At 41.6% G+C, this 13,917-nt stretch overlaps 1 protein-coding gene across 5 annotated transcripts in view; it reads right to left on the reverse strand.

The window, feature by feature from the left end:
* The window catches only part of ZZZ3 (zinc finger ZZ-type containing 3), a 124,908-nt gene that overhangs the window by 928 nt on the left and 110,063 nt on the right, over nt 1-13,917 (reverse strand). For all 5 annotated transcript variants that reach the window (XM_075002797.1, XM_075002796.1, XM_075002793.1 and 2 more), the window contains 3 exons: nt 6,067-6,219; nt 3,239-3,373; nt 310-410 (listed from right to left, as the gene is read on the reverse strand). In XM_075002797.1, coding sequence (XP_074858898.1) covers nt 310-410; nt 3,239-3,373; nt 6,067-6,219 — 389 coding nt within the window. The remainder of the gene's footprint in view (nt 1-309; nt 411-3,238; nt 3,374-6,066; nt 6,220-13,917) is intronic.

Raw genomic sequence — 13,917 nt, forward strand, 5'->3', positions numbered from 1 at the left:
TTTAATTGACAGATGCAGGTCAAATTCTACATCACACACCATTACTTTGCAGTTGAGGATTTCAGAGAAAATACTTTTTCCAAAAATAATTACTCTCTTCATTGCACTGAAAGAATCATTGACTTTCATGCCATCAGAAAACACACACACACACACACACACACTACAGTTATAATCTAATTACATGTAACTTTCAGGTGTCATCATGGAACAGATCAATCCCACATATGTGGAGAGTTTACTGAGTGTTTAAGCCTTCAAGGATATTCAGGTAAGTGCAAATAATAAGCATCAATGCTTGTTGCTCACCAGTCTGAACAAGAATCACAAAAATCCAAGGACATTTCTTGAGGGCAATCCTGGCAGTGCCACCGAATGCCTTGAATAGGATCGGTTCCGCAGTTATCGCACTGTGAAACATTGGACAAAACTGTAGTTAAAGTTATGTTAAAATAGTTTCATTTTGATCAATGTACTTCATACAAAAGGACAATATAAAGTATGCTTTTTTTTGCAAAAATCACCACCACCAGAAGAACGGCTCTGTGTAACCTTGAAACCTTTTCTCTCCAACAGAAACTGGCCCAAAATATTATCTCATACACTTTGGCTTTCTAGTATTTGTAAATTAATAGGTCCTAGGAAAGACTACTTAGACCCCGATGATCACCATATTTTCGGCTTTGTTCCCTACTCCTTCATGACTCTCTATGAAGATTATGCTTCTGGCCAAGAACAAACGGGCATGGTTTCCTCTGGAACATAGCTGGCTTCCGGAATAGAATAGAGGAGACTGGGACTAGAAGTGGGAAGGAGAGAAACTAGCATTGGCTAGCACTGGGAGCAGGCCAGGACTGGCCAGACAAGGAAACAAAAGTAAACTCCCAGCCATAGTCTAGAATTTAACACAAGAACCCTGAGTATCAACACTCTTGCAGTAGCAGTAGTAAGCCTCTTCCACCTCTACATCTTGGAGCACAGGCCATTGACAACCATTCACCAGCATCCCGTCCTGGGCAATCGTTTCCAGTTCTGACCGGCTGTCTTCCACCTCTCCAGTGTCTGTTGTAGTGCCCACTCCTGTGCTGACAGCCAATAACTGTGAAATCCACAGGCAAACTGTGCCTCATCCCTCTCTATTTGGGGACCACATAGAGGATTGCACCCAGTGCTGGTTATCATTCAGTGCACAGAGAGGACCCACTCTGAAGAAGAATCAGGGTTTTACAGTAAAGGATGCTGTTGTCTCCAGGACACTGTTTCAATTGCTGGAGAACTTGGAAGGTGTGCAGTGAACATGGCAGGGTGTTGCTGGAAGAGAAAGCATGGTCTCATAGTTCAGGTAGTTGAATGGCACCCTGGATAACTGGATTCTAGCCCTTTCCCAGCCATAAAGCTCCTAGGTGATGCTAGAGAAATCACTGAAACTCTTCACAGGTTGTCAGCTAACTGTATGTTCCTCAATTTCTGGGTATATAACTTCAGATTCAGGGATCTGATTAACAGAAGTTCTAAACTGGCAATTGTAATTACATTATCCAATACATTTCATAGCTGGAATTACAATAATCCTGTTCTAAGTCCACATTTTATATTCTGAAATACAATAACAACATTCATTTCAAAACCCCCTAGCCTTCTAATACCATGACACAAGATTGTCAACATCAGTATGTTACAAGCCCGAGAGTCTCAGCTTTCAAGTGTACATTAGTCTTTTTGGACTGAATGATCTTGGATTCACAAATAAATGTCTACCACCAAAAATTCTATTAAAAGCCCTTTCGCATCGCTACGGAGTCCGGGCAATTCCTGCCAGATTCTGTACATGGGGAACAGCTACAAGGAAGGTTGTTGGTAATGACTGAAAATTGTCTCTCAAAATACAAGAGGCATCCTTAGACATTCTCTCCCTTCTTTTCAATGCAGCCTAGAAACAGATGGTGCTGCAGACAGAACATTTGTATATGTTAAGTGTAAAAATGTTACTTTTATTCCTTTCAAAATAATTTTGGTGTATTTCCTTGCTTGAATGCTTCCTTCAAAACTGCTAGCAATTGACTCAGATACTGCTGCTGTTTTTCTCTGCAGCTTTAGCCTCAGGACTCGTCTATTGATCTATTAACACTGTCATTCCACACCTCTGGTTCTTCTTCCTTCAAAAGGACATACTTGTGAAGGATTAACATCCCAAGTGACTGGGAAACTTTGCTACAATCAGCAGGGATTAATTTCACCCTGAAGGTTCAATATTCCCAATACCCCAGGAGAGATTAGATTCTAGGATGGGTTTGATAAACCAATGCAGATAGCCAATGTCATTTCTTTTTCTTCACAAGTTTTATTGTGCTGTCTGTAAATTTCCATGACTAAGTCCTTAACAATATTTTATTTTTATATAATTTTTCCTTATATCACCATGAAAAGAAAAGTTTCCCCTTTTCCCCAAGAAAATCCACTTCTTGCTAATCTGAGAAAAATGCTCAGTAATGGTCATTGATCACAGTAGAACCTCAGCCTACAGACATCTTCAGAATGGATGTTGTGTGAAACTTTGAAATGTTTGTAATTCTGAACAGCATCTTCACCTGTAAGTGGCTGCCTTATACATAGGGGTTGGGACAGGCAGCTGGTTCTAGCCCCCAAAATGCAAAAGTGAGGATGAGTGAGGCACCCTGAAGCACTGAGGCATCAGTGGGTGTGTGGTGTAGGCAAAGGCCCTGTAAAACTGAGCTGCTCCTCCTGAGTGCCATGTACTGGCAGCAGCTTGGGGCTCACACTCTAGGTTAGGCACTGGCTGAAAACAGCAGCAGCTCCCATCCCAACATTGTACTTGCAGAATCAGCAGCTAAGGCTATGGTAGCTTTTTCCTGGGCTTGAACTAAGCTTGCAAAGTTTCTCTCTCCCTCAGGAAATCAGAACAGACTAGATACACAGGCTGATCTGCCTCCTTGGGCTGCCTTGGGCCACCAGAGTGGGCTCACAGCTGTGCCTGCGCACCTCAGCATATTCACCTTCCAGCTCTAAGTGGCGGCTTTACAGGTGGGGACATGAAGGAGATATACCTACCTTTAAGATGCAATACAGGCACAGTACAGTATTTGCTTTTTTATGGTCCCTGATACCGCCTGATTGCTTCCTGCTCAGTAGACAAGGCGTCCCAGCTGAGTGGTCAGACTGTTACTCTGGTGTTAGTATACTTAAGGTTCTACTGTAATAGGTCCCCAGTACACCTTACCTTGAAGCCCACATGCTGCACAAATCCACTCTCTGCATGCATCTGCTGGAGTTTTTGCTTCTTCAGCTTTTTTAACTCTAGCAGTTCTTTGTATTCAGGTAACTCTCGATAAATTATCGGGATACTTTCCTCATCCTGTTCAAAAAGGACACCTTTAAGGATATAGTTACTGAGAAGATCTAGCTTTCTTGAACATACAAACGTGACCAATCTTCTTTCAGAAAAGTACTGAGAACATATACCACATATGAAACAGACAAGTAGTATCTGGGGAAAAAGACACTCAGAAGAAATTCAGTGATATTTTATATTTTTAGTACTACTGTTTCAATTGAACTAATAGTGTGCTACAGTAGGTATCTTCCATTATGATAGATAGCTCACAGATTAGATTATGCCTTCTAATTTTACTTCCTATTTTTAACTCCATTTAAAAATTTACTTTAATTTGTGTATATTTGTGCACATACTGAGTGGGAACTAACACATGGAGAACAAAAGTTACTTTCTGTTGATACAAAGCTAGGTTGTTTTATGTGCAAATATCTGGTAACAGAGATTAAGATATTGAGAATTAAAACGTAGCAGAACTTTATCTAATTAATTAGACTTGGTTCTCTACAGAGAAGTGATAGTTTTGTGCAGACTACTCAAGTGCCTTAACTACTTGAGAAAGTGGGTCAAAAATGATAGCTACCTAAAAACTGTTATGTTTAAAGGGATTTTGGAAAATGTAACACTTAAATATACTGACAAGCCATGACAAGCATCATATTTTCACTGTAATTTTTTTAACTGAATGTCAGTCAAACTCCTGATTTCTTACTTCCTGGTTCAGCAGAGTTGGGGCTGGGTGGAAAATAAAGTGGCATCCTTCTTTGCCTCTGGAAAGATGAAGTTTCAGAGAATGACCCCACATGGCACACAGCCACTATTTCCTTTTCGCCAGCATGCTTTTTAGTTCACTGCACGTAGAAATGCCTGTGCATGCCCTGGCCTCCCTCTCTTTTTTACCCTCTCTGTTGAATAGATAAGGTACAACAAGTTGCTTTTGAAATGAGTATTTAAGATCAGTGGTGTTTTTGCCATTATTTTTCAAAAAGTTTATCTGCCCCCAAAAGCTCACATATAAAGTCACTGGATGAAAAATCACTTGCGCTCTCATTCTGAAATAGCAACCATCTCCCATTTGTCATAGTGAGAGGGCCGAGCTACATCAAAGAAGATAGAGCCCATGATGCTGTCAGAAAGCACAGTGCCACTGGAGCCTCTCTCTCAAAATGCCCACCTACCTGAAGGTAGCTGGGGTTTCAGAGCCACTGCCAACACTAGGAGATGGCAGCAGTTTTGAAAGAGAACAGTTCTTTACTGAATTCTCTGAATTAAAATATTTCAGCCCCTTCTGAAGAACCATTCAGTTATGAAAAATAGTACGGAATAAGTGCAAATTAACATTCCTTAAATTTCTTCAGATATAGCCTGCACACAAGACTGCAATGAGTTTTAAGAATGCTGAAGTTTGAAGAGTCTGTGTTGTTTTTTGCTAACATCAGTAACTGGGGAGGAAAGGGGAAGATGTTTGAGTCCATCTGATAAATTTCTGAAAGGACCCATTTTTTGATTTTTAAAATTCTCTAATTAATGGACTTGCTTGGAAATTCTCAGATAACTCTCTTATATTCACAGTAGAAAAGCTGTAAAATGTTAGGGATCACACACTGGTTTCTATACATAACTAAGTGGCTAAATCTCCACTCTGTGGAAACACTTGATTCAGGGCTTGTCTACACAGAGGAAACCAATAGGTGTAACTTATTCTGCATTAGCAGTCTTGGTCAACTTCCTTGCATAGACAAGGCATTAGCCTTAACTATGGAGCAGCAACTACTGCCTCCACGGTAAACAACTGTAGATTAATTTATCTCCATATTTTCTGGTTGCACTGTGATGCCCCACAAAATCTTTTCCCCCAAAACTGCTCATGTTTGTATATATATTTACACACAGAAGTATAATTTAGTCCTGTCAGATCTGTTAAGATGCAAATTTTAACATTTAAAGTTTTTAATTAAATAAATGTAGTTAATTTTTTAAAATGCTGTTCTTCCCCACCTCTTAAGATTTGTATGGTAAATTTTTGTATATGCTGATAGGGGATGGGTGTGAGATGTCTCAGAGAGCTCAGAAATTCTGTCACAGAAGACATCATATCTGAAGAATAGGATCGTGGGTGGGCTTGAACAATAGATCAAGGAATATCTAACAATTTATGATGAAAATGCAGTACATGTCACGAAGTCACTGATTAAAACTGAACTGATCTGTACTGGATGTCCTCATTACCCTTGGTAATGCTGTGAGCCCATCATCTTGAGCAGTAGGATTTATTCCCTATATGCAGTTACTGTATGCAGAAGTATGAAAAAAAATTTATATTATAAAACCTAGTCAACCAAAGAACGATGCAAAGATTTAGCCTTTTTGCTGCAACAGATTTTTAAGCAGAAATGTGGCTACACGCTTTATATGGTGTTTAGAATAATTCACTGAATACTTTTTGAAGATGTGACTGTGTAATTACACATTTTCAGAAGCGATTTAATTCTTCCACCGTATCAGTTTCTTTTTTGGTTTGCACTTTGCGTGAATTTTCTGTAGTTGACTCTATATATGAACAGGTGCCAGAATTCAATCACTAGCACCCTCTGGCTTATGCAACTGAATTCACAAAATGAAGTTAAATATATACTTTTCCCAAATATTCATTAAACTGACTCAGTGAGCACAGTGAGCAAAACATTTTGCAATTTTTGGTTTAAAGGACATACTGATACTTCCTCCTCCGCTGCAACATCCATATGACTCTGAAAACTTGATCTGTCATCATCCTCATCCATATAAACTGGAGGTTCATGAGATGTCATGAAAGTTGAAGGTTTGAAGAGATGTTTATTAAGAGGGTGCTGTCGCCTGCTTGATGACTGCAGTAGAAAAAACAATGTTCAGATCAGATTCCTTAGACATTATTTTTCTAGTTAGAAATTCCTGTGAATAAAGTCTTTAGACAAAATATTAAAAGTGTTTATACACGATCTCATCTTTCCCACAAATTTTCACACAGCAGCATCCGCTTCTGAGCCTACTGCAAGTGTTCTGAGTGCATTCATTTACGAGATTAATGCATAATGCTTTGGGGATTGTCCTTCATTTACTGTTTCATATAAAATACTGTATCATACTCCACTTTTAGATAAACTCTTAAGAAACAGTCCCTGCCCTGAAGAGCTTACAATTTACAGAAACAAGATAAAGAGAAAGAAAAAGTAGAATTATCCCCATTTTACAGATTGGGGTCTGAGTCACAAAGAGATGAACGACAAGGTCACTCAGGAAGACTGGCACAGTCACAAAATAAAGACAGTCAGTATTGCCTATCGGCATGCACATTGGCTTTGGAATAAACAGACCTATTCCCGGCTCTGCTGCTCACTCAGCAGCCTTGGCAAGTCTAAGATCGCGTCTCATGAACACTGTGCGAAGTAATACTTCCTTTTGTTTCTTTTACTACTGCTGCCTGTATATTTCACCAGGTGAGGCCCAGTTCTTGTGTTATGTCTGTCTTCGCTGTTCAGTATATTGATAAATTATTTAGAGAAAGGGTTACCACAGGGAGGTAACAGAAGTTTTCAAATACAAAATTCCTTGATAGTTAAATGCAGTGCAAACTGTGTAAAGTTACAAAGAGAACACACTGAACTGAACTGTCAACAAGTATCTGGACGAGGGTGAGCCAGTAGACTGTGTGCTTGGAGTTTCAGAAACCCTTTCAGAAGTTAACTCAGCAATGCTCTTAAGCAGACTTAGTGGGCATGGAATAAGAGGGATGACTCTCTCATGCATTAGTGACTGCTTAAAAATAGGCAATAAAAACAGAGAAGGAATAAATGGTCAGTTTTCACAATGCAGAGCTTAACATAACATTCCCCCAAGGGCAGTGCTGTTAGAATCACAGAATACTGCAATGGAAAGGGAGCTCACAAGGTCATCAACTGCAGTTCCCTGCCCTGATGGCAGGACCAAGCACCATCTGTCATCCCTGTTAGATATTTATCTAACCTGATCTGAAATATCTCCAACGATGGAGGTTCTACCACCATTCTCAGCAATTTATTCCAGTATTTAACTATCCTGGCAGTTAGGAATTTTTTCCTAATGCCCAATTTAAACCTTCCTTGTCGCAGCGGAGACTCCAGCGCCAGTGATTTGGAACTGGCAGGTGCAGAGCCTGCAGGGGAAATGGGACTCCAAGAGGTGGCAAAGCCGCTGGAACCCAGGGCTGGCTCCTGGGTGCAGGGAAGTTGGGTGCAAAACCTGGGGATGCCACAGCATTCTCCAACTTCCTGCATCTAGGAACAATGATGCTGTGTAGTTGGCTGACAGATCAACACCATCAAGCATTGCCAGACTCTGGGAAAAGTGAGAAAGAGCCCTGATTTGGTTGCTAGGAGAAGGTCTTGAGGTAAGGGTGAACATGTTGGTGGGCCCTAGGGAACTGGCCCAGGGAATTAAACAGACTGTGTCCCTTTAACTATGTTGCACAAGAAAAGCTGCCATCGACATGGTCCTTGGGCTGGGTTCCCTCTACTCTCATTAGCCATGGGGGAGAAGTGGCCTGACACTGAGGCTCCCCAAAGGGGGAAACTAAACTAAACTGGCCCAGTTGCAGAGCTGTAGCCAAGGAACTCCAAGAGGGTGAAGATGTCCCTGCTCTGAGATACAGAAGTGTCACTGCACTCCCTCCCTGGAAACAATAGAAGGGTGTGCAGGAATGTGCACTTGGTTAAGGACGCGCTCATAAGGGCTGAGTATACCCTGTTACAATCTACATGACTAATAAACCTTTGCTGTAGTTTCAACCAAATTTGCCTGGCACTGAAGTTAGGCTTACAGCCCTGTAACTACCAGGATTGTTTTTCTTTAAAAAAAAAAAAAAAAAAAAGGCATTACCTTAGCTACCATCCAGTAATTTGGTTCAGAGTCTGATTTAAGCTATAGGTTACATATCACAGTTAATAACTCTGTAATTTGATACCTAAATTCCTTCAGAACTTTGTGATTAATACCACCTGGTCTTGGTGACTTATTCTGTGCAGTTTATCAATGTGTTCCAAAACCTTCTCTATTGATTCCTTAATCTGGGGCAGTTACTCATCACCTAAAAAGAATGGCTTAGTTTTTGGCATCTGTCCAACATCCTCTGTAGTTAAGACTGATGCAGAGAAGTCACTACAAGAGCCTTGTCTTCCTCGAATACACATTTAGCACCTAAATCACCCAGTGGCCTCAGTGATGATTTGGCAGGATTCATCATTTAATACAAGTCACTCTAGTTCTTGCATCTTATCAGACTTCCAGCATTTGTATATACGTATGTGTACATTTTTGTCAACGTTCACTTGCTTGCCTTCACAGGTTACAATTAAATATTTTACTTTTTGACTCTTCCTCATTACCTGCCACCTGTACTTTACTAATTTACCTCCTACTAATTTGGTAGGATACACAGTTCCTCCTAAGAGATGTCTCTACACAAGCTGTTTTCCTCTACACTTGTCAATTTCTGTGCTCCCTGTAGTTTCAAAAAATTCTCTACAAACCTTCTAATTGTACATGCCAGCTGTTTGATCCCATTTTAGTATAGCTGGAGCCCACCCTTACTGTGTAGGCTTTCCTTTCCTAAAAAGTTCCTTAGTCCCTAATAAACCTAAAAACCCTCTTCCCAACACATCATCTCATTCACATATTGAGATCCTGCTGTTTTACCTGTCTTTCTGGCCCTACTGCGAAGGTTCTGACCTTTAACTCTTACCTAGCAGCATAAAGTCGGCCTCCAGGATGTTTCCACCTCCTTCTTCTTATGTCTTTAGTACCTAATATGTATAATGACTACCGGCTCTCTCCCATCACAGGAAATAAAAGCGGATGAGGCCAGAAAGGAATGATCAAGATGGTTGCTGCTTTCTCATATCTGCTTATGGTAGGAATAGGGGGAGGGAAGGCATAGTTTGTGTGGTTTGATCACATAAATTTCTAGGATCCCCGCTGGGACTTGGCTTCATGTCCTTCCACTTGAAAAATATGGAGTGCTGGTGTTGTAGGATATGAAAAGATTCCTCACCAGAATTTCCCATTGAACAAAGATATCCATGATTACAAAGTTGTGCAATTTCCATTTGTGATTAATTGCAAAGTTTCTGCTTACAGCATCAATAAGTATGCTCTGGGGACCCAGTAGGTAGGTTGGTGTCAAAAGAATATGGTGTCTGATGCACCATTCTCACAGGATTTTGGCTTCCATACACAGGTCTCTGGTCTCATTCTTCCTTGTTTATGTAGAAGACCACGGTCATGTTATCTGACATTACAAGAAACTACTGGATCTGCATTGCTGGCAGGAATGCCTAGCATGCTGAGCATATTGCCCAAAATGCAAATAGGTGTATGCACATCCTGGCCTCCTCCATTATTCAGGTACTCTGTTATGTAGTTACTTGTTACGATCATCATGGTGTGTGAAGACAGGAAGAAGGTGATTCCCAAACAAATCTGTATTGGGTTTATCCACCATTAAGAGAACTTCTAGTGGCACACAGACTACAGCATGAACAGGTTCATACACAGGGAAACAAACCCTTTGTAGCCAAAGCTGAAGGTGGCACAGGTGTAGGCAAGCAAATGACATGAAGTATGTTCAGGCTGCCATGTGTCCTCTGAAAGAGGCAGATTTTGGCAAAAACTGGTAGTCACCAAAGCGATTAATTCCCTTATTGTCTGGAGTCCTTCTCGGGGTAGATAAGCTTGGCCATAATCTGCATCTATGAACATCTCTATGAATTCCAAAGACTCAATAGGTTGTCAAGTTGATTTTTTTGGTGCTAACCCCCAGGGAGGGAGGGAGGCAGTAGAAACAGTTGGCATGTTTATTCCTGGGCCTCTTCTTTGGGAAATGATTCTATCAGCCAGGATCTTCTTATGTCTGAGGTGAGCTGCCATCACTTTGTGAACATTTGTAAAGCAGTGGTAATTCCAAACAGTAAAACTCTGTATCAAAAATGTTGAGGTCCCATTGTGAAACTCAAGAACATTCATGTCAGGAATATATCAGTATGGAAGTAAGCATCCCACACACTGAGAGCCATAAAACACATATCTTTGCCTAGGAAGGGAATGACTGCTGCAAGCATGGTCATGTAGAGTCTTGGTTTGCAAAGCCAGTCGTGAATGCATCAATGATTCAATATTGGTCTCCATCCTCTATTTTTTTTTTTTGAGGACTAGAAGGTATCTGGAGTACAACTCTATTCTTTAAAAGGGGGTTTGAATTAGTTCCACAGCCACCCTCCACACAGGGAGCCAACCTCTACTTGGAGGAGATCATTGCATGGTTACACCATGCAATGTGGTTCAAGGAGGAAGGTAAGGCACTGTAAGTGTAAACTCACTGACATCGCCTCCCTGAATAACATCTAGGACCCACTGGTGTTATTCCTCTCCATGTAGACACCAAGAGTTTTAGCTGTCCAATGAAGATGGACACTGGTGTACAGAGAGGTTGACGGTTCTCTAAGGGACACTCCAATATAGCTCATACGACAAATTTGGTGTGTTGTGTGGATGACTGGGAAGCTGTTGTAGGCAGATGGGGTCCTTGAAGCTTAAGGCATTTTGAAGAGGCTTTTAGGTACCCTGATGTTGTAGCTGTGTGGTCATGTAATGATGTGATTGAGGTTGGTGGTAGCATTTCTCTCTTTTTTGGGGGATGCTGCTATGTAGATACCCAGAAAGCTTAGAGAAGCTCTAGAGTCCTTTAGTAAATGTAGGGACTCATCCATTTTATGACTGAAAAGATATAATTTGTCAAATGGGAAGTCTTCTATAACGTTCTGCACCTCTTCAGAGAAGCCAGAGGAGTGTAATTAGGAATCCACACTCATGACAATCCTCATTGCCAAGTCATGGGAAGCCGTGTCTGCAGATCCATTAGGGCCTATAGCATGGACCTGGTGAGTAACTTGCCCTTCTGCACAACTGTCTGCAACAGGTTGCAATCTTGAAGGTAGCCTGTTGGTGAACTACTCTAACAACTTGGTTTATAAAGTCATACTTGGACATCAAGGCTGCATAATCTGATATACAAAATTGGACCCCATTGAGGATGATCTTTCTATTCTACAGGTCCAGCAATTTCCTCACCATCTGATAGGGAAGATGGGGGTGAGGGCTGTTACTTGAAATGCTCTGAATCAAACTGGATGACCAAAGAGTGGTGGAGGATGAGTGAACAGGAACTCTGGCTATTTTGGGGGAACTCAATATCTCTTTACACTTCCTTTTGGGATAGGTGCACATGTGGCCAAAGCATGCCATCAAAAGAATACCAGATGAAATATGGAATCACTGATTGGTAGGGCCAACCTTGCTGTACTGAAGGATGTAAAGATCAGGGCTCATGGAGATCGAAGTCCCTCCACTACAAATAATTGGTAGGGAGCTGAAATACTTCCGAGTCTCCCAGAGTCAACAGCATCTGTTAAACTGTAGGAACCAGTAGGGGGAACTGCATTTATCTGGAGATCGATAACTCCTAGGATGCTGTGGAGCCAAGGGATCCATGATCAGCACCACTCTGACCCAAGAACTACCAGCAAGGGAAAATTTTCCAGCAACTGAGCATGTGCATGTGCACCTAGATTGGGATGCACATGAACAATCACTCGAAGAAGAACTAAACTTTTGCAAAGTGCACTGAAAAGGTGGTATAAGAATAAAAGCTCTGACTCCATAAGGTAGTGAGAAGGAAATGGAGATGTTGGCAGCTACTGTACAGTTTATCATCTCAGGTAAAATAAGGACACAGAACAGGGTGCACGTGCAGACTGACAAATTGTGCTCCTTTGAAAAGCCCTGACTCCAGGAGCATGGCACATAACCCCAGTGGAATACATATAAGGATCTTCACTCAAAAAATTTAGTTTTATATCTCAACTGCAAAACACCAGCATTTCTAGCAGACTCAAACACCACAGCCCAGCAAATCCACAGATATCCACTTTCTATCCATGGATATCTGCAGCCATAGGTATCAGTGCAGATACCTACCGCTCATTTTTGTGGATATAAAAAGAGATGCAAATTTTGTCTCTAGAATCTTGCAAATTTGTGGATATCAGCAGGTGTCTGTATCCATGAATGTCAGTGCAGATGTTCACAGCTCATTTTTGCAGATACAAGTATATCTGCACAGAGCTCTACCTAACACTACACTTGTACTTGTTCAGTAGCAACTTGGGTAGAAACTTGCCAGTAGTCTCCTGTATGGGGTTCCTTTCAAGTCTCCCATCTAAATACTAACAAGATCCAACTCTACTTAAACTGCTAAGATTAGACAATATCATAGCCTGAGTTTTGATAGCAGCAGATATTATACATTAATAAAATTAAATTTGGTTTGAATGAAATAAAGTGAATTATTTAAAAAGGAAAATTGCTCTTGTACTAAAAATGCTAACATTTATCATTAACTAATAACTCTGGCTTAACTGAAGATTTGACATCTTTTTAGCATTGAGCTCCTCTTGGCAAGAATAAGTCAGGCTGTTAAAACACAATGATTTCTATATGAAAACTTTCAAATCTTATTCTCCTGTCTGGAAGCTCACACAACTGTTGGATAACATCAATTCTTCTTCGAGTGGTCCCCATGGGTGCTCCACAGTAGGTGTCGGGCTCGCCCTGGCACAGCAGCTCGGAAATTCTTCAGCAGTCTGCGTCGGGTCGCGCATGCGCCGATGCACGTCGGCTCTTCACACGCTTACGGTCACGTGCGCGATCCGGTCCCCGCCAGTTCCTTCTCAACCGCCAACGGCTGCAGACGGAATCCTGTCCAGCTCCAACGCCCGAGACAGATAAATTTTATTTTTCTTGTGTTAATAGTTATAATATTAATAGTTAGCAGTTATATAGATATTATAGTATTAGTTTACCCTGTTTATAGTTCGTTTTAGAAGTAAAGACTGTTTTAAGGATTGGAGCGGCCGCCTCCGGGCCAGCCCGCTAGTTTTGTCAAGCCTTCAAAGGCCAACGGTTGCTATTGTTTGGCAAACAGACTGTTAAGTGTGCTGTTAGCACTTAAGGACTCAGACAGTTAAATTTTAACAATGTCGTCCCCCGGTTTTAAGAAGTGTGAATCTTGCCGGGAGGCCACGCCTGCTTCGGATGGCCACAGCAGATGCATCCGGTGCCTAGGGGAGACCCACGTTCCCCAGAAGTGCTCCCATTGCTCTAAATTAACAAATAGGGCTAGGAAAGATAGAGAGATGAGGTTGAAAATGCTGCTCTTTGACAAAGCACTTCAACCTGCCTCATCAGAGAAGCCCCATAAGGAGGGCTCTTCAGGATTGCACAAGAGGAAGGCTGCCTCTTTGACCTCCTCTGTGCAGAAGAGAAAAGCTTCTCCTGCTCGATCCCTGCCTGTTACCTCTGGGAGCGGGACGAGCGAAACAAAGGGCCCGGGCACGCTGGCTTCTTCTGCTGGGAAAGCTGCGGCATGTGTACCCGCCCAGGGGCCTACGGTTCCTAAGGAAATGGCACCGAGAGCCATCCAGGCACTGGACAGACCG

This window comes from Carettochelys insculpta, chromosome 9 (assembly GCF_033958435.1).
Source record: "Carettochelys insculpta isolate YL-2023 chromosome 9, ASM3395843v1, whole genome shotgun sequence".
NCBI lineage: Eukaryota > Metazoa > Chordata > Testudines > Carettochelyidae > Carettochelys > Carettochelys insculpta.